Source organism: Electrophorus electricus, chromosome 21, assembly GCF_041902795.1.
Source record: "Electrophorus electricus isolate QZ-2024a chromosome 21, ASM4190279v1, whole genome shotgun sequence".
Taxonomy (NCBI): domain Eukaryota; kingdom Metazoa; phylum Chordata; class Actinopteri; order Gymnotiformes; family Gymnotidae; genus Electrophorus; species Electrophorus electricus.
In genome coordinates, this window is record NC_137517.1 from 2,310,180 (window position 1) to 2,334,979 (window position 24,800).

Consider the following 24,800-nt stretch of genomic DNA (forward strand, 5'->3'; position numbering starts at 1 on the left):
AAACCATGGAGGAACTACAGGGCACCCAAAAGAGGCCATTTCACTCTCTCACACACACACACACACACACACACCTGGTGTATACACAGAGGCCCCAGCCTGCTCGGTCTTAGCATAACATTCTCATATCAGAAGCCCTTTCTATGCCTGCCAGAACCCACTATGATCCTGCAGACCGGTCTTCCTACGTACAGTATCACTTCTCTCATCTGAAGCACTTCTCTTATTCACCATGAGTTCCGCATTCAAGGCGCGCAAGCCTCCAACACAGTCGTAACAGAATCGATATCCTCTGAAAAGCAAAGAGATGCACGTACATTTTCCACACTGGAGATTTCCCACAGGTCACCCACTAAATCTCGCACTACTGAGGCTCAGAATTCCCTCTGGTACTCAAATAAAAACTCATTAAAAAAAGAAAAAAACATTAAAATGCTCCAGAATGGTCTGAGACAAAGAACCTCCAATAGTAAACGGATAACAAAAAACATGAAAGATATTAAACAGAGATTAAAAAAAAAACAACAACAACAAAAAAAAAACATCAAAGACACACTTGGTGGAACTGAGGTAAATGTTATAATTGAACTGAGGTAAATATTTCAGCTAAAGACCTCAGCTGTCGTATCCACCTGATCGAGATGTGATAACTGCAGACTACAGTCAATAAACGCTCAGGTCCTAAACACTCAGCCGTGATGGTCTGACTCCTCCTCACAATTCCGAGCCTGTATCCCTGTCCGAGATGTAATCAACTCTACAACATTTCTGATTTCCCCTGAAGCGTTGGGGTCAACAGTCTCAGACATTCATGAAATCTGTTAGCTGTCGATATGCTAGCAGAGAAGCTACACAACACAAGGAAAGAGAAGCGGCACCTTAAAACCCTCTGGAGCGAAAATATCAGATATCATCATCATCATCATCTAATTCACCTCCTACAGTTCCAGTGTAATTAAGGACTTCTGTCCCTTTCTCAAGAAATGTCATGTACTACGTGGGACTTTTTCCAGTGTCTTTTATATATATATATATATATCCTGTCCTTTGCTGTCGGGCTAAGACGTCTGGCACCAAAACAACATGGCACTTGCTATTTTGAGCCTGAATGTGACATAGCAGAGCAGGTTGGAGAGCCTCAGAGAGAGGCATGCTGGGAAGGAGAGGGTGTTATTAGTCAGCAGGAGCCTGTGGGCTTGGAACAGACGCCCCGCTGGTTCTGAAAGCGCTGAGCTAAGTCCAAAGAGCAGAGTTGCCATCTGACGGGGAGATCGCCAACCGCGGGGAGAGCAGGGGGCGAGAAACAGCACAGTTCTGCTTTACGAGACTGGGGATGTGGCCGAGTTCTTAAATGTCATGAGGATATTTCAGACGAAACAAGAAAACAAATCAATTCTCGTGAGAGAAAAAAACAGCTGGATTAAAGAGGTGAAAATAAAGAGAAAGACCAAACCTTCAGGGTGTTTATTGGTCAAAGCTGTCCAAGCACTTGAAAGCATTTATTAGAGAGAAAATGGAAACAACACATTATAGTAGTAATGACAGCGGCAGACATGGTTCGAGAATCTGCTGGCAAAATGCATCACGTCCTTATTCCGTGTCGTGCTGTACAGAGACTAGACGTCCCATCCCAGACCCCCGCGAAAGACCCTCCCACAAGACGGCAGCGGTAGAACAGAGTGGCTCAGGTACTGAACGTGACAAGCTCCGCCTACTGCATGTCCCCACACCGTAATGGCTGCCTGTCTTGCCCGTCCCGCTACCCCACTGTCCCGCGGTCGTAGGACTTTAGGCGGGTTAAGACACGTAAGACTTTACTACAGACTCTGAAGTTTCTGGCTTCATGGCTCTTTCCACAACTGTATCGTGAGGAACCGTGCATCGTGCACTGTGTTGGTGTCCATGCACACAGGAAACGGCAGTGTGTGTGTGTGTGTGTGTATGAGTAAGAGAGTGAGTGACGAGAAAGAGCTTAAGAAAGATGAACCAGGAACTCCAGAGTGTGAACACACGTTCCTGCCTTCAGAGCAAAACCAGGCACGGTACTAAAGAAAGGCAGCAGAGTACAGGAGTCCTGAACCTGAGGCACGTCGCTCCGGGAGACGCTCGGAGCTCCCGGCGAGACTCACCGCCAAGCTCCGGCTTGAAGCCACCCAGAAGATTTCTACAAAACGTTGCGTAACAAGCACGGCACAACTCACTCGGCACATCTCCAACACCACGGTGCGGGTTCGACAGGATCAGTGCACACGTAACACACACAGCTGCATTAGGCGCCATGTTCACCACACGGCAGGCACCCGATGCAGGACGCCCTCGAGAACACGGAAGGGGGGGGGGAGATATCCCAGCATAAAGTACCATGATGAAAAAAAAACATGACATGAGAATGATAGAAAGAAGTGGAAATGGGCAAAGTGATGAGAGAAAGGTGCGTCAGGCCACCTAAGGATGCGAGTTTCACTGTCCACTCGGAGCAGTCGGTATTTACACAGGCACAGTATTTACACACAGTCTTTACAACACCCCAGTATTTACACACACGCAGTTCTAAATGTGTTAGAGGTCGTGGGTCACCCCTGCAGAACACACTTCACAAAACAAAGGGTCAAAGGGGGGTTAGAGGCGGAGGCCGGAAAGATGATCCATTTAGAAAAGGTCAAAGGTGAACGCGCATCGTTCTGTCCATTCTGGAGGACCCGCACTGTTCTGTCCCTGGTCACATGATGACAGTTTCTGTGTACAGGCTGTAGTTACTGAATGACTGCTTGGCTTTATGTGCAGGGCTGGGTGGGTGGAACTGGGGACCGGAGGGTGTGGAGATCTTAGCCGTGGGGGTGTGGCTAGCCCATCGGGACGGAGGGCGCTGATTGGCTGGTCGAGCAGGTCGAGAGAAACTTCTTCTGCCTTGGACGGGAGACGGTTCACGGCAGTTCTAGAACAACCAAAGAGAGAGCAAGAGTGTTTCACCTGCGTGTGCTTGATTGTTTTGTGCTGATGTGTGTATAAATGCCGTAACCTCCCTGTAATTTGCTGTAAATTCTGTGATAATTTGGCTTTACTTGATCATAAAAACACTTCAGTTCAAAACATACATGTATGCTGGGAGAAGCAAGTCAAAGATATTCCTGCATACACATATGATGTGTGTGTGTGTGTGTGTGTGTGTGTGTGTGTGTACCTGCTGTACACTGTACTCTGCAGTTCCCTGCTCCTCCCTTTTCACGCTGTCCCACAGGCCTCTACTATCCTGACCCTTCCCCTGGTACTGTGACCCAGCACAGGCAGTCAGGGTCCTGTCCACCGTCATGCACTCTGCCAGGCGCTCCAGGCCCTGGGGGCCCCACAGCCCGGTCTGGACGCCTGCTCTCGGTGCAGGGCTCACTGGGGGTTTTCTAGGGAGGCCCCTGTGTTCCCCTGTGCTCTGAAGCATGGTTCTGGAGCCAGCGACTGCCCGAGGCTCCTGGCTGGTCTCGACGCCTGCAGTCCACACCTCGGGGTCCTGGGGGCACTTCTGTCCAGGCACGTGCGCAGACACCCGGCCGGCGCCGAGCTTGCGCTGGCAGACAGGCGTGGCGGGGGCCTTCGAGGGATCCGCCGAGATCACCATGGTAACCGTGCCGTCCTCGATCAGGGTCTTCCCCTCGTTCTCCTGAAGCATGGCGCCGAACTTACGCAACACCGAGGGGCTGCCACACTTCCAGTCCACCAGCGAGCACTTCCTGTCCGGCTGCTGCGGCAACTCTGGGAAGTGGGTGGAGCGAGTGGGGATGTGGATGGGCGGGGCTACATCTCTCTGTCTGAGTTTGCTGGCCGGTCTCTCAGGCGGGGCTTCTTTGGGACAGCTGGCGTCCTTCCAGCTCATATAACGAGCTCCATCTGGACCGAAGCCTCCGTTCTTCCTGTTTTCCTCAAACTCACCCGCCAAAACATCGCCGATTCTGTGGCAGACATAAAGCCAACCAGCCAATCACAAAGGAGAACTGGTTAAGTAACCTGTAACAACACTACAGCTGAGAGCATGCAACGTGTAGAGAGGACGTCCCGGTAACACCGCACACCTGCCAGGGACAGGGCCCAGTATAGCACCATCGTGACGGCAGCGAACACTCTGCATGACCTGAGAGAGAGAGAGAGAGAGAGAGAGAGAGAGAGAGAGAGAGTGTAAATCGACAGACCAAGCTGGCTTCCACAGCGCGTGCACATGAGGATGAAGGAGATTCAGAAATCCGCCCACCGCGTGTGGAGCTCCAGGACTGCGGCGTCTCTGTGCAGCGTCCTCTCCCTGACCCAGGTATCCGTTCAGAATGTTCAAGGTGACATCACGGCTCATAGGGCAAAGGAAGCCGTCGTGATGGCAGCCAGCTTCGGAATCGCATGTGCCGTTAGTATGATCGCCATGGTGATTAACGGCATTGGCGTGCCACGCCAGAAGATCGCCTCTCCCCTCACTGCACAGTCGAACCGAACCGACCTCGCCACCAGCGCTATAGCAACGGTTTGGGCCGTGGTAACCGCCGGCGGCATCCACGGGGAGCAGGGTGAAGTCCAGGTGGGCGTGGTCTGTGTGGGCGTGGTTTGAGACCAGCGCGTGCTCACTGGCTCCTCTGCGAGCTTTCACCTCTTTATACAACTGCAGCACGGAGACACAGAGAGAGCGAGAGGAGATGTCAATCATGCTGGGGGCGGAGCCTGGATACATGAGCACACATGCTACCCAGCGCAAACAGCTCCTCTGGGTTGTGTTTTCCCAAAGGTCACGGAATGAATCCAGCCCAGGAACGCTGAGCTTGGTGTGAACATGTTACACAAGCTCTCCCACTAACGCAGCGCAAGAGAGAATGACCGTCCATTCCAACACCATTAGGGTCATTAGTATTATCTTTCCGTCTGTGTGTGTGTGTGTGTGTGTGTGTGTAGTCTGTTTGTCTGGTCACTATGAGTTTAATAAGCTTGTTAACATCTGTCATGGCAATGTGTGTATGAAAACTAGGGAGCTATTCTTACACACACACACATACACACACACACACACACACTCTGCCAACCACTGAGATAGAACTGTGTGTGTGTATGAATTTGGTGGAGGCTATTCTTACCCACATAAACACACACAAACTCCGCCCACCACTGAGAGAGAAACAAACGCTACCACTTTCAGTAGGGGGTCAAACCTCAATCAGCCAATCAGCAGTCTTCCCGTGAGTAACCATGACGACAGCAGCAGCAGCTAGGCTGATGAGTGGGTCGCTACTGAGCATGTGCAGTTCCTGCTACAGTGCAGCTTGTATGCGAGTTTAAGCACAGATGAATGTGTGCCTTGTGTAATGCATTTGTTTTCTTGCTCAGGGTTCACTAGGTGTTAAGTCACTGGTTAATTATGTTTGACCATGTTAATCATTTAAACAACTCTTCTGGCTTCTGTTCTGGTTATTGGTCGCTATCTGGTGTTTATGTTTCTGTTTTTGTTTGCTGGTTTTTCTCTTGCTGTTGCTGGTGTCTAATAGTGTTGGTTAAAATTTCCTGGTATGTGTGTTACTGTTAGGTGGTGTTTGTTATGGTTTGTTAGTGCTTCCTGGTGTTTGTTAGCGCTGGACAGTGCTGGACGTGTTTGTGTTGGGTGGTGTTTCTTAGTGCTGGACGGCGTGGGACGTGTCTTACTTCCTCTATCTTCCTCTGCACGTCCTGTAGTTGCTCCTCCCACTCCTGCATCTCGGAGTCGAAGCTGTCCAGCGGGTCCATGCGCCCGCCGGCCCACGCACATGCTCCGTGCACGTCCTCCACCCCACAGTGAAGATCCAGCGCTGCCATCACTAACAACCCTTCCTCCACTCAGAGTACTTGTGTTGTCGACTCTACCGCTGGGTTTCCAAAAGATCGCTTAAAGGTCTGGCAAGGTGGAGCAGAGAGAGAGAGAGAGAGAGAGAGAGAGAGAGAGAGATAGAGACTGTCAACAGTCTAAAATATTCACAAGAATACAAAACATTGAAGGCACATGCAAATTCTGCATATTCCCATCACACACACACACACACACACACACACATGTTCAATTACATATAAGCCAGGAAATAAGTGTTGGAGCTATAGACAACATAGACACACCCCCACCCCACCCCACCCGTGTCCCAGCATGGAAATTCTCCTGCAGCTTTCCATGCTGGATCCTAGGAAAGTATCCCTGCCTCACGCACCTGACCCACTACAAGCGCATTCCCATCCTTCAAACCCGAGTCATCAATCAGCGCATGCCTACAGGTGAGGGTCTTCATTAGGCACGCTCTAATTACCGGGATGCGTGCACAACACGCTCTTCGTTTCTTTCACCCGCATGTGGGACACGAGGGCCTCGCGCGCTCTAAATCTTCGACCCTGACGGCCGCGCATCGTCTCATCCGCCAACACTTAGTGCACGAGGCGGTTCAGATTTATGAGCGTGCACGCGCTATCGCTGAATTAAAGACGGATTTCCCCCCCCCACCGTTAAGAAACACGACACCCGAATGTCCCCGTGTCTCGCGAACGCGCCCGAACGTACGACCATGTGACGTAAGAACCGAGTTATATATACTCGCCTCTGTAACCCAGCCACGCAAATTCACGTGTGCGCGCAAGAGACAAAAGGAGGTGAATGACGTTTTTAGCCTGCTCTCACACACGGCCGACGCAAACGACACGCTTACGAGCTCGTAGAAAAGCATCGATCATCTGCAACATGCGCCAGGCTCCTCGCGAAGCACGAGCCGCGTCCCGTAATGATGAAATCTTCGTTCATTCCTCAGACAGCAGGTGGTGGAGTAATCGGTTCTGGACGGATCGCTTTCTCCTTTAACACGTTAAAAACGCAGCGACTGCATTCGGTTCCGTTACCTACATCACGCCCCTCACCGTTTGAAAGCTCCGGTGCGCTGGTCTCCGGGAAACACGGGCGCAGGTTTTAGTCCGTGGCTGGAGAAATGGTCGGCGCGCGGTGCTCCTCTCGGTGCCGCCTCGGGCAGCAGCTCCGGTCGCTCTACCGGCGCGCGAGCCCTCTTCCAGTTCCCCCTCTGTGACGTACGCGTCGCGCGGATTGGATTCTAAAGCCGTCCCGTGTCCCACCCCGTGCTTCAGGGTAAACAACTCCTGCACAGAGAGGGGGCCCCGACTTTATAGCGCCTCCTGCTATTTCACCCGCGGCGTCGCCCAGCCCGGTGTCCGGTGTCATCATGTCAGATTTATTCCGCCACTTGCCGTCCCCGTGTGAGCGGCTGTCGTCACTGGCGTCCCTGGGTTAGAGTTACAAAGGCAGCAGGAAAGTGTTTGCACGGCTGTTTGGCGGTCTTATATTAGCTCGCCCCTGCGGCGCGGCGCGGCGCTGTTGCTGCTCTGGTTTGGGGGCTTGGCAGATTTTGAGCTCGTGACAGTGCGCGCAGGTGTGATTACCTTGGCCGTGCCACAGCTGGGCCACACATGGCCGCCAGCCGGCGTTTAGGGGTTCACGCGTCTTTTCTCGGGATGCCCGTTAGCGGAGTTGGTTCGGCCCTTCACGCTTGCATTAGTTTAAAATGAGTGTGACCCTCGATCGTTAGACCCAAAAAAAACCACCAGGCGTGCCTCACGTGACCCCACCTCCCCTTCCTCTCGAGCATTGACCCCTGACCCAAATAGATGACCGACACAAAGCGTCTCTCTGTCGGCAGGGCCCGAGGGAACAGAGCAGAGCGCAAACGAGCCGCGCCGCATTCTCTTCCATTCACTTCACGCTCGGCTCGGCTCCTGCTGCAGCGCTCCACGTTGCCGTGTCTTGGTCGCGAGGTAAACCAAACAGTGGCCGGCTGCAACGTGCGCTCTCGGGCATGTACCGGAATGCTCGCGCATCTCTATTTTTGATTTTTAGCTGCCAAGCAACACGTGTAAAAATAAGACCTTGTCGGCACGGACATATTATTTACCACTACTGAATAAAAGCAGTCGCTAAAGGCATGATGAAACACACACATACAGACGTGTTGCCAAATAGGCCACCAACAAGTAAACACAAGCCAGCCCTCGGCTGTAAACACAAGCCAGTTCTTGGCTGTCTCTCTGGGAACATTACTGGGCCTTGAGGAGCTGTGAGAACGTCTCCCTTCCCCATAGACCTGCGATGGAAGCCCCTGAGAGCTAGCAGCGATCCGAGCTGTAGTTACCCCAGTACCTGCCGTCTGCCCAGACGGTATGGAGTCTCGGTCAGGTGCTGGGAACACCTGTGCCCTGGCTCTGGGAGGGAAGAGAGCCTGGCACACACGCAGACCAGGGCCTTCCAATGCCTGCCACGCCCCACGGGGTCATCCATCTCTATGACTGTTTCTACATCATTCAAGATATGGTTTTAAGCACTAGGGACCACCTACACTCATGCACAGAGGGGCTGAGTATGTGCACACTGAGCTGTGACATTCTTGCCGCCCACACCGCACCCAACCGCGTCACAAGGAAGACCGGCGGTCGCTCCCAGCAGCAGAGGACCGAGGCAGGGCGGGGTGGGGAAGGGCAAGGCTAACGTTTCAGATGAAGGTGGGTGTTGATCTGCCGTGCTCTGGCCCGAACATACACAGGGACTGACCTTCATCAGTCACTTCATCACAAACATCTTCTTGATCCTGCAGTCATCGTCAACGCGTGTGTTTTTTATCCTTTGCGTGCATTCTAGATCTGCTTCCGGGTTATTCCCTATCCAGTTTCGACTCCACTCCGTTCCTCACCAGGTCTACAGGCCGGCCCCTCCTAGACACAGGCCCCTCCCAGAGGCAGGGAGGTGGGAAGGATGTGGAGCTGTTGTGTTCTTCGTGCGACTGGTTTTGACTTGCGTGTAATGTACATCTACACACTAATACACTGTCAGAAGACAGACGCGTTTCTGTGGTTCTGGTCTCTTTTTTCTCTTTAACAGTTTCCTTAGCAAACCGTGCAGGACTTAGGTGGGGGAACAGTCTCTCTAATGCCACCCGTACAGGAAGTAGACGGGGGACAGTCTCTCTAACACAAACTGTGCAGGATGTAGACAAGGGGACAGTCTCTCTAACACCACCTGTGCAGGATGTAGACAAGGGGACAGTCTCTCTAACACACACTGTGCAGGACGTAGACGAGTGGACAGTCTCTCTAACACCACTCATGCAGGACATGCAGGATGTGGATGGTGTCCAGTCACTAATTGCCTACAAACGTACAGGTTGTTGTTAATAAATAAATGCATGATAAAAGTTAGCGGTAAGTGTATGCGTTATGTCTGCCTACAGTACACTATGATTAGTTTGACTCCTAATGCATTTTACAACTGCTGTTTGTCACCTGTAAGATGAAGGATTACACAGAAGCTGACGTAGGTAAAACAATTTCTTGGATTTATTACAACTGGAACTTTAAATTAGTTTAGCAAATCTGTTCATCTCTGGTGCTGTGAGCCGTGAAGGGTTCGCAAGTGTTGCACTTGTTTCAGCACCAGGTTGGTTTGCTGTGCAGTGGCAGGACAGACTATCAGCCGTCCTGAAGAGTTCAGCACCAACACTGACCCAACACACCTGATCCAGTACTGCAGGGTTCAGCTCCAACACTGACCCAACACACCTGATCCAGTACTGCAGGGTTCAGCTCCAACACTGAGCCAACACACCTGATCCAGTACTGCAGGGTTCAGCTCCAACACTGAGCCAACACACCTGATCCAGTACTGCAGGGTTCAGCTCCAACACTGAGCCAACACACCTGATCCAGTACTGCAGGGTTCAGCTCCAACACTGAGCCAACACACCTGATCCAGTACTGCAGGGTTCAGCTCCAACACTGAGCCAACACACCTGATCCAGTACTGCAGGGTTCAGCTCCAACACTGAGCCAACACACCTGATCCAGTACTGCAGGGTTCAGCTCCAACACTGAGCCAACACACCTGATCCAGTACTGCAGGGTTCAGCTCCAACACTGACCCAACACACCTGATCCAGTACTGCAGGGTTCAGCTCCAACACTGACCCAACACACCTGATCCAGTACTGCAGGGTTCAGCTCCAACACTGACCCAACACACCTGATCCAGTACTGCAGGGTTCAGCTCCAACACTGAGCCAACACACCTGATCCAGTACTGCAGGGTTCAGCTCCAACACTGACCCAACACACCTGATCCAGTACTGCAGGGTTCAGCTCCAACACTGACCCAACACACCTGATCCAGTACTGCAGGGTTCAGCTCCAACACTGACCCAACACACCTGATCCAGTACTGCAGGGTTCAGCTCCAACACTGACCCAATACACCTGATCCAGTACTGCAGGGTTCAGCTCCAACACTGACCCAACACACCTGATCCAGTACTGCAGGGTTCAGCTCCAACACTGAGCCAACACACCTGATCCAGTACTGCAGGGTTCAGCTCCAACACTGAGCCAACACACCTGATCCAGTACTGCAGGGTTCAGCTCCAACACTGACCCAACACACCTGATCCAGTACTGCAGGGTTCAGCTCCAACACTGACCCAACACACCTGATCCAGTACTGCAGGGTTCAGCTCCAACACTGAGCCAACACACCTGATCCAGTACTGCAGGGTTCAGCTCCAACACTGACCCAACACACCTGATCCAGTACTGCAGGGTTCAGCTCCAACACTGACCCAACACACCTGATCCAGTACTGCAGGGTTCAGCTCCAACACTGACCCAACACACCTGATCCAGTACTGCAGGGTTCAGCTCCAACACTGAGCCAACACACCTGATCCAGTACTGCAGGGTTCAGCTCCAACACTGACCCAACACACCTGATCCAGTACTGCAGGGTTCAGCTCCAACACTGACCCAACACACCTGATCCAGTACTGCAGGGTTCAGCTCCAACACTGACCCAACACACCTGATCCAGTACTGCAGGGTTCAGCTCCAACACTGACCCAACACATCTGATCCAGTACTGCAGGGTTCAGCTCCAACACTGACCCAATACACCTGATCCAGTACTGCAGGGTTCAGCTCCAACACTGAGCCAACACATCTGATCCAATACTGCAGAGATCAGCTCCAACACTGACCCAACACATCTGATCCAGTACTGAAAGCTCAGTGTCTGAACATTAGGGCCAGGTGTGCTGGGGCTAAAATTGGTTGGGCTGTAGTTAGACACCCTGACTCAGCCCGTTTGGACTGAATCTAGTCCAAATCCTTGAGGTGTTGTTAATCTGTTTACTGTTTGTTTACTCACCTCTGGAGTAGTGGGGTTAACCCAGTCTTGGGCACTGAGGGAAATCTTCAAACAGTCACTCTTAGCGTTGGTGCAAGGGCCCATATGCTTGGTAGATGTTGGTAGAGACCTCCAGGACAGATGTGCGCTGGGTAATGTAGTCCCCGGTGGCAAGCATACATGTAATTGCCAAATCCACTTTTTGTTACATTTAGGCTACAGAATACATGCGCGTGTAGTCCTCAAAGGTGTTCTGTTCCGTAGCCGTAGTCCTCAAAGGCAAAAAAAAAAAAACACAAGCGCGTGGTCTGGGTAGTCCAATGGCAGCCATACAGAAGAGTTCTGGGGAGTGTGTGCATTGTGGGTACTGTAGTCCTGTTTGCTTGAGAGAGACACGGCTGGCTGTGCTGGGAAAGTGAGCTTCCTGTACATCTGCAACCATGGCGAACGCACACGACATCGACAAACAAACAAACAAACAAAACAAAACAAAACAAAGGGGGCGGGGCTATGTTAATGGCGGAATGGGCGGAACTCACAGGACGAAGAAGAGGGTGAAGAGGAAAACAAGTTTAAAGATGGTGGCGTAGGAGAGAGAGGAGAACAGAACGAGGATGAGGATGAGTAAGATGATGGGCTGGAACATCTAGTAAACAGCAGGGTTAAGAGGCGTGCGTCCAAAAAACACATGGGGTGCAGAGGGACAGAGCCAGGGGAAGAGAACCATGGTCAGCCACACGTCACAGGGAAAACACAATGGGTGCTCTAGTGAGCGGCTCTAGTGAGCGGCTCTAGTGAGCGGCTGTTAGCGTAGTATCTGCAGTGCAATATGAACAAAGCCCTGTTGACTGGCAACACTAGAATATTTGGCTTCGGTATCGGTTCTCTAAATATTAGGTTTCCTTTTACGGTTTTTAAACATTGGTTTTCTCATCTCAGATCTGTCAGTTCTCTGAGGCCACAAAGTCGTGGCAGGAATATCTTAGTACTTGCTAATTAGTAATTAATAGTAATTGCAGAAAATGCTGACAAGTTGTACACGCTTCAAACAAACACACCCTGTTACGCTCTCACGCCCTGCTGTCTTTCACACCGCCGCTCACACTCCAGTAAAGCCACATTCATACCTCCTCTGTCTCTCTATCTCACATGCACACACGGCGCAAGCTCTCTCTCAGGCAGGACTCACAGACAGCGGTTCCTCGGAGCGTCTCTCCTCCTGTCTGGGCAGTTCCAGGCGCTCTATAAAGCTCTGCAGCTCTTTCTGGAAGGCCTTCATCTGGGCGTTGATGCGGTGGAGCAGCTCATGTTCACGGATCCTTCCGCCGTCCTCGTCCTCGTCCCCGCGGCCCAGCAGGTCGCCGTTGGCCACGAACACGCGCGCCTCGGCGATGATGGCGCTGGTGTCAGCGACCAGGCGGTCGATGGTGCGCCCCAGCCGCTCCGCCTCCGCCTGGATGTCGATCATCTGCTGGCGGTCGCGCACAGAGCGGGCGAGGAGGCGCCCGGCGTCGGGCGTGTACAGCGGGCGGGTCGGGGTCGGGCCACGGGCCCCGGGCGCCTCGTCCGAGTCGCTCTCGCCGCCCACGGGACCCTCGCGCTTGCGGTGGGGGGGGAGGCGCGAAGCGGAGGAGTCGTCATCGCTGCCCCTGCGAGCCCCTCCCCCGGCGTCACTCTCAGCATCGCTGTCACGGGAGGCCGGCCCCAGGTGCGAGGCCGGCCCCAGGTGCGAGGCCGGCCCCAGGGGCGAGGCCAGCTCGTAGCGCTGCATGTTGGACAGCAGCACGCGGTTCTCGTACTGGAGCTGCATCACCTTCCCGCTCAGCTCGTTGACCTGCAGGCGGGCCGCCTTCAGCTCCTCCTGCAGCGCCTCCGCCCCGCCCCCTGCCCCGCCCCCCGCCCCACCCCCCGCCCCGCCCACGCCGTGCCGCGAGCCCTCTTTGAAGCGGAGCTTGTTCAGCTCGCCCGTCACCCTCCGGTTCTGCTCCTCCACGTCCGCCAGGTTCCGCCGCAAGAGCTCCGCCTCGTCCTCCACCAGCTGCAGCTGCTGCCGTAGCTCGGACAGCTCCACCCCCTGCTCTCTGGCCCCGCCCCCTGCCGCCCCGGCCACGCCTGCGCACGACGGCTCCTCGCCTCTCATGTCGTCGAGCTCCGCCCTCAGGCCGCGGTTCTCCACCTCCAGCTCCACGATCTTGCGGCCCAGGATATTGGCCTCCTCCTCCACCAACCGGAGGCGGAGCTTGAGCTCAGACTCACGTGTGGTGGGCGGGCCACCGGCCTCGCCCTTGGGGTGGGGGCTGTCCAAATCACCGTAGAAGGAGCGGTACTTCTGCAGTTCCTGCTCAAGGCGGTCCTTCTCCTTGTCAATCTTGGCCATCTTCTTCCTCATTAGCGTAGCCTCCTCCTTAATGAAGGACAACTGACACTTCAGATCCTCCTGGTCCTCCTGCAAACAGCAGCCAGCTTTATTTACTTACGCAGAACCCGGCGTAAAAGCAACGGGTTAATCTTTGACGACAGACTGTGACATCCTGCAGCCAGACTCTCTGTTGTGGCCCCGCCTATAGACTGTGACATCATACTGCCAGGTCTGTTGTGGCCCCGCCTACAGACGTCGTGCTCACTTCTTGCTGGAGTTTCTTCTTCTCCTTTGAGCTGATGACGTCATTGGCTAATATAATCTACGGTCATTTATCCCACCCTGCCAGTATAATAATAAATGCATCACTGTCCTGCGTTATCAGTGCTTATCCAGAACTGAAAATATACCTCATTAAAACTCATATGTTACTCTGTACTGAACATTTGACCTGTGTATTTAATTTAAGGAAATTCATCTAATAACTACTCTACACTAGACTAGCGTAGCGGCTGCTCTGTGTGGTAGCGTAGAGGCTGCTCTGTGAGGGAGCGTAGAGGCTACTCTGTGAGGTAGCGTAGAGGCTACTCTGTGTGGTAGCGTAGAGGCTGCTCTGTGAGGGAGTGTAGAGGCTACTCTGTGAGGTAGCGTAGAGGCTACTCTGTGTGGTAGCGTAGAGGCTGCTCTGTGAGATGGCGTAGAGGCTACTCTGTGTGGTAGCGTAGATGCTGCTCTGTGAGGTAGCGTAGAGGCTGCTCTGTGAGGTAGCGTAGAGGCTGCTCTGTGAGAGAGCGTAGAGGCTACTCTGTGTGGTAGCGTAGAGGCTGCTCTGTGTGGTAGCGTAGAGGCTGCTCTGTGAGGTAGCGTAGAGGCTGCTCTGTGAGGTAGCGTAGAGGCTGCTCTGTGAGGTAGTGTGTGTGTGTTTGTATGTGTACTCACTTCGCTGGGCGTCTGAGTCATCTTCCTCTCACTCTTCTGTCCATCCTTACTGCCTCTTCTCCTGTGAGACTATGTGGAGACAGCAGTGCAAAGGAATCAAGTTGTAAAATGTGTGTGTGTGTGTGTGTGTGAGTGTGTGTGTGTGTGTGTGAGTGTGTGTGTGTGTGTGTGTGAGTGTGTGTGTGTGTGTGTGTGTGAGTGTGTGTGTGTGTGTGTGAGTGTGTGTGTGTGTGTGTGTGTGTGTGTGTGTGTGTGTGTGAGTGTGTGTGTGTGTGTGTGTGTGAGTGTGTGTGTGTGTGTGTGTGTGTGTGTGTGTGTGTGAGTGTGTGTGTACCTCTTTAGCTTTATCCAGCTCGTTTTGCAGAGCCTGCTTGGTGACCTCCACCTCGATGAGATTCTGTCTCAGTCTTTCGTTCTCCTCTTCCGTCTTTGTCCGCTTCTCTTCCACGTTCATCAGCTCGTGGTGAAGCCTAACCGACACGTCCTTCGCGACCTGCCACACACGTCAAAGCACCGACGCTTACTCCGAGTGGGCGCGTGAAACCCGCTAAGGCCCTCGCGTGGGTTGCATACTCACCTTCAGGTCTTGCTCCAGACTCCGCAGCAGCTCTTCGTCAATCTCTCCGGTTTGCGCATAGCGCATGCGCTTACGTTCGGCCTTTCGCAGCCGGTACTGGAGAATGCGGCAGTTTTTGTTCGCGCGCTCCAGATCGCGTCGCATCTCGTGCAGCTGGCAGGTGTCTTCCTCGTAAAACGTGTCGCGCATCTCGTCCATCTCCGCGCGCATCTCGTCCATCTCGTTCTGCAGAAGCGGGGAAGTAACTCGTCACTGCGTTTTAGACACCTTTGGGTACAACAACCCATTAATGGAAGACTAAGAACAAGACGAGGCTCGAGCTGCTTAGCACACCATGTCGAGGATGCCCTGCACCCTCCCGCTTTACATTAATACACCATCACATCTTTATTCTAGAAAAGCTTTAGGCCTGGAAGACAGACTGAACTAATGCGAGGCCGGATGCTGCACCCAGTGTTTCGTAAACAAACCTTGAGGTCTCCGTTTTCCTCGCGCAGTCTCTCGATCTCCTGCTGCAGGGCCTCATCCTGCTGTGTCACAGGCTCGGGGCTCGTGGCCTGGGCCGCACGCGCGGCCGCTGGTTCGGCGTGCATCTTCTGGCTGTTTCTCGCTCTCTTTGTGGTGTGATACTGGTCGCGCTCTCGTCGCAAGCAGCCTTCTCCCTAGAAAGGCACGCAGCCCACGCGCTTCCCGACGCTGTTCCTGTCGCAGCTCCACAGGGCTTCACTCCGCGCGGTGCTCCGTCGCCTCGCCTCCCCTTTCACGCTACCGGAGGAGAGCTCGCGCTTCACCGAAACGATCCGCGGCGAGTCGGTGTGGAGGCAGCGTAACCGCAGCGGTCGCCGCGTGCCTGGATATTTAATCCGCTCCTGGATTTTCCAGACCGCATCCGCCCCGCGCGATCGAAACGCGCCGGTTTCAGCACCATCGGAGTGAACAGCTGCCCTCGCGCTGTCTCGTGGTCTTCCCACACGTTTACCCCGAACCGGGGCAGGACAATGTCCCGCTGTCCATTTACTGGCCCCACTTCCGTGCTCCGGAACAAGGCGCGAGGACCGACTGCCAGTGGACGTCGAGGCCGATCTCGTAGCGGTTCCGTTCGCTCGCGCAGAAGAGGGAGTGCGCAGCCGCTCGCTCTCGGTTCTGTGGTCTGCCAGTGAAAAAACCGCAGCGCCGCTCGCGGCGGAGTTCATTATGTCACACGGCGCGTGCTCCGAAAAAGTCCAAATCAGACTTTGTTCTGTGAACAATCCAAACCACTCGAGAGATGCCATCGTGGCGCGCATATTGGAATCTCAGGCTACACAGAATAAATCTGATTTTTTGCATGACGTTTTCGCTTTCTCATCTCCAGCTTCTGCATCTGTGAACAAACTTCTTTGCAGTTTGCAGACATGAAGACCGTTCGGACTGATTGATTGATTGGTGCTTGATTTGACTTATAACGTAACTAATAAAGACTGCACACTTCTAAAGGCTAATGTTGTATGTTGTTATTCTATGTAGGTAAATAGGTAAAGGTATTATTTGGATGGGTTTAAAAAGTCTTACCTCGTTAATAACTAAAACTCGAGATTCCAGAGACAGGAGTGAGGCCTCGTTGTACCAGACACAGACTGGCATTGAGAGAGGGAGGGAGGGAGGGAGGGAGAGAGAGAGATAGAGAGAGAGAGATAGAGAGAGAGAGAGAGGGACTGGGGTTATTCAAGGCTGGTGTGGTGGTCTGCTCTAGGCCTGGGGGGGGTGATGCTGATCTCTCTGCTGGTCTCTCTCTCTCTGCCTCCATGATGCTAGACACTCCAGCATAGCCAAGCTCTTCACACCCAGAGAAGGACATGTTAACGTAACGGCCTAGTTTGCGCAGCACCTCAACAGGACACACACACACTCCTCAAATGCTATAATAAGATGAGTTTACGTTATACAGGGGCCGATTATAACTGATCCATGCCCTCTGTTCACGGCCACCTCCCTCGCCGAACGGCATGTCCTCACACCATCACCGTCGCAGACACAGTTCTGCTGTGCTGCCACATAATGCAGCATTGGCACGCGGGCTCTTCTATTGTTCTACAACAGACATCTTGTGCCTATGTTATGGTAGCATGTTGCTATACAAGCTATAAAAACAAACAGTTGTTAAACATTACTCCAAGAAACAGATCCCCATTTTCCACAGGCTTTCAGAGTAAGTTACACTCGCTCTGACTTCATGTAACTATTGTAAATGCATTCTGGATAAACACAATTCAATATTTTCTTTGGAAAAGAATGGGAATAAAATAATGTTTCTTTGTGAAGGAGTCCTGGATGACGTAAGGAAGGCCTAGTCTGCATTACTCTATCTGGCCACACGAAGGCGCTGTGTATCTGTAAGTGGCAGGGCCGTCTGGTCTCAGTCCAAGCCAAGCATAGAAATGATGGATACAACGGAAGAGGTTTTGTGTGGTTAAAAATAAAAGTCCTAATGTAATACATTTTATATTTGCATGTAGGATTTTTCATCATATTACTAAGCATTTATGTTAAATAGTTTTAACTACAAAAATCTATATTTCTAATGGGCGGTTAATTGAATATGTTTCCTTCCATTCCTTATATTTTAAATACTGTATTACTGTATATTGGGATATTGCAATATACATGCCTTAATTGTGTGAACTAGCTACTGCCCTTATCTTAGTACTGCTACTGCTATTAATGTTATTATTAATGCTTCTAGATTATTGTCTGGATTAAGTCTGGATTAACCATTTTAAAGCTCCAGTTGTCTGAGTGTCTGATCTTGGTCCTCCCAGTGCCTGAACACGCCCCTCCCAGTGCCTGAACACGCCCTTCCCAGTGCCTGAACACGCCCCTCCCAGTGCCTGAACACAGCCCTCCCAGTGCCTGAACATGCCCCTCCCAGTGCCTGAACACGCCCTTCCCAGTGCCTGAACACGCCCCTCCCAGTGCCTGAACACGCCCCTCCCAGTGCCTGAACACAGCCCTCCCAGTGCCTGAACACGCCCCTCCCAGTGCCTGAACACGCCCTTCCCAGTGCCTGAACATGCCCCTCCCAGTGCCTGAACATGCCCCTCCCAGTGCCTGAACACAGCTCTCCCAGTGCCTGAACATGCCCCTCCCAGTGCCTGAACACAGCCCTCCCAGTGCCTGAACACGCCCCTCCCAGTGCCTGAACACAGCCTTCCCAGTGCCTGAACATGCCCCTCCCAGTGCCTGAACACAGCTCTCCCAGTCTCTGAGCATGGCCCTCACAGTTCCTGAACACAACTAGGTCCAGCACTAGCTCAGGTTCCAGACAGTACCAGGGAGTGACGGAAAGTGACAGAGACAGACTGAGAGAGAGACAGGGAGTGACGGACAGTGACAGAGACAGACTGAGAGAGTGACGGACAGTGACAGAGACAGACTGAGAGAGAGACAGGGAGTGACGGACAGTGACAGAGCCAGACAGAGAGACAGGGAGTGACGGACAGTGACAGAGACAGACTGACAGAGAGTGACGGACAGTGACAGAGACAGACTGAGAGAGAGAGACAGGGAGTGACGGACAGTGACAAAGACAGACAGACAGTCCTCTTCATCCCTTTTAACCTGTGCACTACATTTGTATGTGATGTCGTTATAGGAACTGTGGTGAATGAGGGATAGAGCTGGAGGGATTCGACCAGAAGTTTCAGCAGGAAAGACAAAACTATCAGTTCACCTGCTTCTGTTGTCTGTGGCATTTCAATGGGAACTTTTAGACTGGATTGTGACTCTTGCTACATTCACTTCTGTAGTTTTTACACATTTGTTTCAGTGACACACACACGCATAACTGATTTTACTGAACAGGTAGAAGATAAGGTACAGAGAGTGGGTGGGAGGGGGCGGGGCTGTACTCTAAACCACTCATGGCACTGCTGAAAGGACTCCAGACTCATCTGGGACTGGAGAGCAGGGTGTGGGTGTTGTTGTTGTTTAAACTCAGGTGCTCAGGTGTCTGGAGGGCATGTGGTCGCACCGCAGACTACAGAACCAGAGCCGAATGGGTCACTGCAGCCGCGCTAGGCTCAAAGTAACAGAACCAGAGCCGAATGGGTCACTGCAGCCGCGCTAGGCTCAAAGTAACAGAACCAGAGCCGAATGGGTCACTGCAGCCGCGCTAGGCTCAAAGTAACAGAACCAGAGCCGAATGGGTCACTGCAGCCGCGCTAGGCTCAAAGTAACAGAACCAGAGCCGAATGGGTCACTGCAGCCGCGCTAGGCTCAAAGTAACAGAACCAGAGCCGAATGGGTCACTGCAGCCGCGCTAGGCTCAAAGTAACAGAACCAGAGCCGAATGGGTCACTGCAGCCGCGCTAGGCTCAAAGAAACAGAACCAGTGCCGAATGGGAGAGCAAAAAACTGCAACACTCTCACACACACATCAGACACACATACACACACAAAGAAACAGAACCAGTGCCGAATGGGAGAGCAAAAAACTGCAACACTCTCACACACACATCAGACACACATACACACACTCCAGAGACACACATATCACTGACATTCTGTTTATTCATTTCAGATAAAGAGGGGGTCATTTCCAGCAGTACCAGTAATGCTGCTTACCAGTAATACCAGTAAGAAAAGCTCTATTAGTTAACACATGTAGACGTTTAGCAGCTACGTTGACCGCTATGCGAAACATACCTTGGTAATCAACAGTCTTCACAAATACTGTACAGATGTGGGTCGAGTAGTAGACATTGTTTATACACACTGTTTACACACCCGTACATGAGTCATTGTTTGTACACACTGTTTACACACCCGTACATGAGTCATTGTTTGTACACACTGTTTACACACCCGTACATGAGTCATTGTTTGTACACACTGTTTACACACCCATACATGGTGTTCTTGATAATAGTCACTCTCTGTTTTCCATGAAAAGTGTGAAGTATGTGTATTTGTCCTGTGCAGGGGATGTTCTTTATAAAAGAGAATACAGAAACAGCCTCACAGATCTGTAGGTCTGTAGGTATTTGGACAGGGACACGGTTCCCTTTACAGTAAAGTCTGTAGGTTTTTGGACAGGGACATGGTTCCCTTTACAGTAAAGTCTGTAGAGCAGCATAGTGTGTCCAGAAACTACGCTGTGATGTTGAACATGCTCTTTGGTACTCTGGAATGTTTCTGGAGGTCTAGAGCCCAAAGCAAAGGTTTCCACAGGAGCTGTGATTTCTCTCCAATGTCAGGTAGTAGAAGTTGGCGAAGAGGGTGATGAAGGTGATAGTGTAGCCACTGAGAGTCCACTGCATCCACACAGGGAAGGGACAGCCCATGTCAAGAGGGTGTGCAGTGTGGCCAAGGTCTACTCATATCAGCCACAGATCTGAAACTCCTCCGTGTGTGGGGGTGGAGCTGATCTCCATCGTTACCATCTGAACTATGGTCAGGTTCTCCTTCCACCACAGCAGCTCCTGCACGCGTGAGATGAAGGCTGCCAGGCCATAACAGACCTACATCACGACATGGAGTTTATGGTCGCACCAAAGAACGTTAGGAGGGACAAAGTATCTCTTGGTCAAAGGTTAAAATCTAAACTTACAACCACCATTGATCTGGGTCAAACAGCTTCTCCATGTTTCAGTTAAGCGCGCACCCATCTCTCTATCTCCCTGTGATCCTCTCTGTTACGTTAATGACGCCATGATAACTGGCTCACTTTAGCATCATTATGTTAAAGACACCATGATAACTGGCTCACTTTAGCATCATTATGTTAATGATGCCATGATAACTGGCTCACTTTAGCATCATTATGTTAATGATGCCGTGATAACTGGCTCACTTTAGCATCATTATGTTAATGATGCCGTGATAACTGGCTCACTTTAGCATCATTATGTTAAAGACACCATGATAACTGGCTCACTTTAGCATCATTATGTTAATGATGCCGTGATAACTGGCTCACTTTAGCATCATTATATTAATGATGCCATGATAACTGGCTCACTTTAGCATCATTATGTTAATGATGCCGTGATAACTGGCTCACTTTAGCATCATTATGTTAAGGACACCATGATAACTGGCTCACTTTAGCATCATTATGTTAAGGACACCATGATAACTGGCTCACTTTAGCATCATTATGTTAATGATGCCGTGATAACTGGCTCACTTTAGCATCATTATGTTAATGATGCCGTGATAACTGGCTCACTTTAGCATCATTATGTTAATGATGCCGTGATAACTGGCTCACTTTAGCATCATTATGTTAATGATGCCGTGATAACTGGCTCACTTTAGCATCATTATGTTAAAGACACCATGATAACTGGCTCACTTTAGCATCATTATGTTAAGGACACCATGATAACTGGCTCACTTTAGCATCATTATGTTAATGATGCCGTGATAACTGGCTCACTTTAGCATCATTATGTTAATGATGCCGTGATAACTGGCTCACTTTATCATCATTATGTTAAGGACACCATGATAACTGGCTCACTTTAGCATCATTATGTTAAAGACACCATGATAACTGGCTCACTTTAGCATCATTATGTTAAAGACACCATGATAACTGGCTCACTTTATCATCATTATGTTAAGGACACCATGATAACTGGCTCACTTTAGCATCATTATGTTAATGATGCCGTGATAACTGGCTCACTTTAGCATCATTATGTTAATGATGCCGTGATAACTGGCTCACTTTATCATCATTATGTTAAGGACACCATGATAACTGGCTCACTTTAGCATCATTATGTTAATGATGCCGTGATAACTGGCTCACTTTAGCATCATTATGTTAATGATGCTGTGATAACTGGCTCACTTTAGCATCATTATGTTAAAGACACCATGATAACTGGCTCACTTTAGCATCATTATGTTAAGGACACCATGATAACTGGCTCACTTTAGCATCATTATGTTAATGATGCCGTGATAACTGGCTCACTTTAGCATCATTATGTTAATGATGCCGTGATAACTGGCTCACTTTAGCATCATTATGTTAAAGACACCATGATAACTGACTCACTTTAGCATCATTATGTTAATGACGCTGTGATAACTGGCTCACTTTAGCATCATTATGTTAATGACGCTGTGATAACTGGCTCACTTTAGCATCATTATGTTAATGACGCCGTGATAACTGGCTCACTTTAGCATCATTGCGTTAATGACGCCGTGATAACTGGCTCACTTTAGCATCATTATGTTAATGACACCATGCCAATTACCATAGAATTAAATTTTTTTTTAAGTACTCCTATGTTGTGTGGCTGTGACCGTATTCATTGGTGCATTTAGTGTGAGGCATGTGTGCGTGCGTGTGTGTGAGTGTGTGTGTGTGTGTGTGTGTGCGCGTGCGTGTGTGAGTGTGTGTGCGTGCGTGTGTGTGAGTGCGTGCATGTGAGTGCATGTGTGTGAATGTGTGTGCATGCGTGCGTGTGTGAGTGTGTGCGTGTGCGTGTGTGTGTGTGTGTGTGTGTTACTTTCACTTGGACTTTGTTGACATCACTGGAGTAGTTCGCAAGTTAAATAGCCAATCGAGTATCGGTCAGTTCGCCTGAGCACGACTGCGAGCTGGTGTGAAGAAACAGTTCTACCCCTCGACACGGTGAGCCTTAACGCCTTAAAGAGAGGGAGGGGTTAAGTGATGGAGGAGTGGGTAAATGATGGGGGCAGGGCAGGGTGGGTGGGTGGGTGGTTGTGGCTGCACCTCTTTGCAGATGTAGAAGTTCAGTAGCACCATGCTGAAGTTGTAGACAATGAGGGTCTCTCGCAGGTGGAAGGCGTCCCACCCACGCATGTAACGAGGCCCCACCCACAGGAAGAGGAGGTACAGGGCGCTGATGCCCAGCGTGTTCACGGAGGACTGCATCGTCAGCCACTGGGCCACACGCTCGTCTAGATGACAGACAGGTCACGCAGCGGTGTGTATCAGGTATTAGAGTAAATGTAGTCAGAAAATCCAATTATCCTGAAACATGTATATAAAGAGAGAGAGAGAGAGAGCTGGAGGTTTACTTGCTATAGTGAGAACTGAGTTCATGTCTGAGGATGAATCCTGTTAATCCTGTAGTCGTCAAACAGCGATGACGGGTGTAGGACTACAACTCCCGCCACTGCTACATAAACTAATAATCGTAGGGCTCCGCCTCCCATGAGCCCCTGAGCGCGGCTGTCATCGGTCACCGTACCGAGCTGCACGCGGGCGCCTGTGGGCCTTCGACTCCTCTGCGCGTGCCCGTGTTTAGGGCAAACGCTTCTCGGGAAGCCTTGAAGCCGCCGAAACCAAACAGACTTCACGAAAGGTTTATAGGGGCACCGACGAAACTCAGCGCTGGCAGCTTCACACCAGCAGGTTAAACGAGGCAGTTTAACTCTACGCGTGCTTTCGGAAGTAAGTAAGCGAAAGAAAGAATGGACTAAAACAATCAGGCAAAACTGGAAAACCGTTTACTGGAACTCAGACTCAAATAAATGAGGAAAAAAACCCCAAAACTTTCTTGCATTGTCACCCCAGATCTCGAGCGCAGCTGCTAAAAGAAATGCTATTGCTCCAATAAACGCGCGCGATCCGCTCAGTGCAGAAGATTAGAGGCGCGCTCCCTTACCTTAGCTCGAGCTCGGTTGTTCTGCACCGACATCCGGTCAGCGGAACCGCTCTGGTCTCTCTTTTGTTGAATTAACCGAACAGCTAAACGCCTCGTTCAACTGGTACGGCATCAAACCGCGGGGTCGGCAGACAGTGCCATCACACACGCCTAACCATCTCGGCTCGTGCACACCCAAGTCCTCCACGAGGTGATCCTTCCCGTGACCTCGGACAGCTCCTTTGGTGAAACGCACCGGTAACTTCCCCCGGTTTCCGCGACTGACGGGTCTGTGAAGCAACAGGAGCGGATACGGGACCATCTGCCAATGTGGGATCAGCCGTACTGATTACGGCGCCCCGCAGTGTAACGATAAGACACGATTAGACGCGATGAGACACAATTAGAGACGATAAGACAATACGACACGATTAGACAGGAGAAAACACGGCAGCGCCAGGGTATTAAACGCAGAAATGAGGCCTTCGTAGCTCTACTGACATGCCTTACTGGTGATGCAGTCTGAACACAGCAGGAATATTTCAGTGCCCTCCCGATATCTGATCCGTTACTGCCATCGCAACAACCGAATACCGGCGAGCGGTCCTGTTCTTCGGTGCTCCCGTTTAACGCTAGGCATGCAGCCGCGTGACTTTTCCGTGTTTGTAGTGCTACGTGGACACTGCACACCTTTCACGATCTCTGCTCACACCACACGACGTTTATTGTCGTGTGTTGTCGCCAGAGGTTTTAACGCTACACGTGCTCTGCAAGAGATTCTGCGGTCGTTTGTACGGGAACCGGGGGGACAACCGTCAGTGCTGCAAGCGGTTGCTCATCGCTCATTCTCCCTCTACCTGGTGCTCGCACTACAAGATCTGTCGCGATTAATCGCCGGTCATGTCAAACGTTTGAAATGCGCCATGCGTGATCGTCAGTGCGCCATTGCAAGCCCGCAGTTTGCACAACACACAGCTGATATCCACACAGTGCTGCCGCGGCTTTACTGGAAAACCGGCGCGGGGGCAGCAGCCCACCGATCACGTGAAGCGGCCACCTGGCGGCGCCAGCGTCGGATGCAACGCGGCTTCACGATTATCCGGGAAGTAAAAA

General features: G+C 51.4%; 3 protein-coding genes across 6 annotated transcripts; all 3 read right to left on the reverse strand.

The window, feature by feature from the left end:
- Positions 1–1,449: 1,449 nt before the first annotated feature.
- LOC113590879 (uncharacterized) lies at positions 1,450–11,361 on the reverse strand. Of its 3 annotated transcripts, none has more exons than XM_081704255.1 (6): positions 11,222–11,361; positions 5,662–5,889; positions 4,238–4,633; positions 4,062–4,120; positions 3,182–3,941; positions 1,450–2,935 (listed from the first exon to the last, which is right to left on the reverse strand). In XM_081704255.1, exons 2-6 carry the CDS (start codon positions 5,809–5,811, stop codon positions 2,720–2,722), a joined length of 1,581 nt encoding a protein of 526 aa, XP_081560381.1. In that variant the 5' UTR covers positions 5,812–5,889; positions 11,222–11,361; the 3' UTR covers positions 1,450–2,719. The 3 variants fall into 3 exon arrangements, with proteins under 3 accessions (XP_081560381.1, XP_026887007.3, XP_026887009.3); XM_027031206.3 differs by lacking the exon at positions 11,222–11,361 and adding an exon at positions 6,889–7,135; XM_027031208.3 differs by lacking the exon at positions 11,222–11,361 and adding an exon at positions 6,195–6,331.
- LOC113590874 (microtubule cross-linking factor 3-like) lies at positions 11,288–16,546 on the reverse strand. Its single transcript, XM_035521281.2, has 6 exons — positions 15,546–16,546; positions 15,076–15,300; positions 14,833–14,991; positions 14,499–14,567; positions 12,390–13,646; positions 11,288–11,846 (listed from the first exon to the last, which is right to left on the reverse strand). The coding sequence occupies exons 1-6, from the start codon at positions 15,666–15,668 to the stop codon at positions 11,736–11,738; spliced, it is 1,944 nt and encodes a 647-aa protein (XP_035377174.1). The 5' UTR covers positions 15,669–16,546; the 3' UTR covers positions 11,288–11,735.
- Positions 16,547–20,397: 3,851 nt separating this feature from the next.
- Positions 20,398–24,730, reverse strand: elovl4b (ELOVL fatty acid elongase 4b). Of its 2 annotated transcripts, none has more exons than XM_081704981.1 (3): positions 23,709–24,730; positions 22,811–23,071; positions 20,398–20,573 (listed from the first exon to the last, which is right to left on the reverse strand). In XM_081704981.1, exons 2-3 carry the CDS (start codon positions 22,970–22,972, stop codon positions 20,430–20,432), a joined length of 306 nt encoding a protein of 101 aa, XP_081561107.1. In that variant the 5' UTR covers positions 22,973–23,071; positions 23,709–24,730; the 3' UTR covers positions 20,398–20,429. The 2 variants fall into 2 exon arrangements, with proteins under 2 accessions (XP_081561107.1, XP_035377466.1); XM_035521573.2 differs by lacking the exon at positions 23,709–24,730 and adding an exon at positions 23,119–23,429 and having other exon boundaries at positions 22,811–22,998.
- Between the last annotated feature and the right edge of the window lie 70 nt (positions 24,731–24,800).

Bases quoted from the DNA above. Each gene is read 5' to 3' on its own strand.
- LOC113590874 (XM_035521281.2), bottom strand. From the start codon at position 15,668: ATGCACGCCGAACCAGCGGCCGCGCGTGCGGCCCAGGCCACGAGCCCC. The intron at 15,301-15,545 runs GTTTGTTTACGA...CCGCTTCTGCAG, and splicing joins AGGAAAACGGAGACCTCAAG to AACGAGATGGACGAGATGCG. The intron at 14,992-15,075 runs GTGAGTATGCAA...CGTGTGTGGCAG, and splicing joins GTCTGGAGCAAGACCTGAAG to GTCGCGAAGGACGTGTCGGT.
- LOC113590879 (XM_081704255.1), bottom strand. From the start codon at position 5,811: ATGGCAGCGCTGGATCTTCACTGTGGGGTGGAGGACGTGCACGGAGCA. The intron at 4,634-5,661 runs GTAAGACACGTC...TCCGTGCTGCAG, and splicing joins TGCAGAGGAAGATAGAGGAA to TTGTATAAAGAGGTGAAAGC. The intron at 4,121-4,237 runs GTGGGCGGATTT...TCTCTCTCTCAG, and splicing joins GTCCTGGAGCTCCACACGCG to GTCATGCAGAGTGTTCGCTG.
- elovl4b (XM_035521573.2), bottom strand. From the start codon at position 23,143: ATGAACTCAGTTCTCACTATAGCAA. The intron at 22,999-23,118 runs GTAAACCTCCAG...TCTGTCATCTAG, and splicing joins CTCAGTTCTCACTATAGCAA to ACGAGCGTGTGGCCCAGTGG. The intron at 20,574-22,810 runs GTGCAGCCACAA...GTCGTGATGTAG, and splicing joins ACTTCTACATCTGCAAAGAG to GTCTGTTATGGCCTGGCAGC.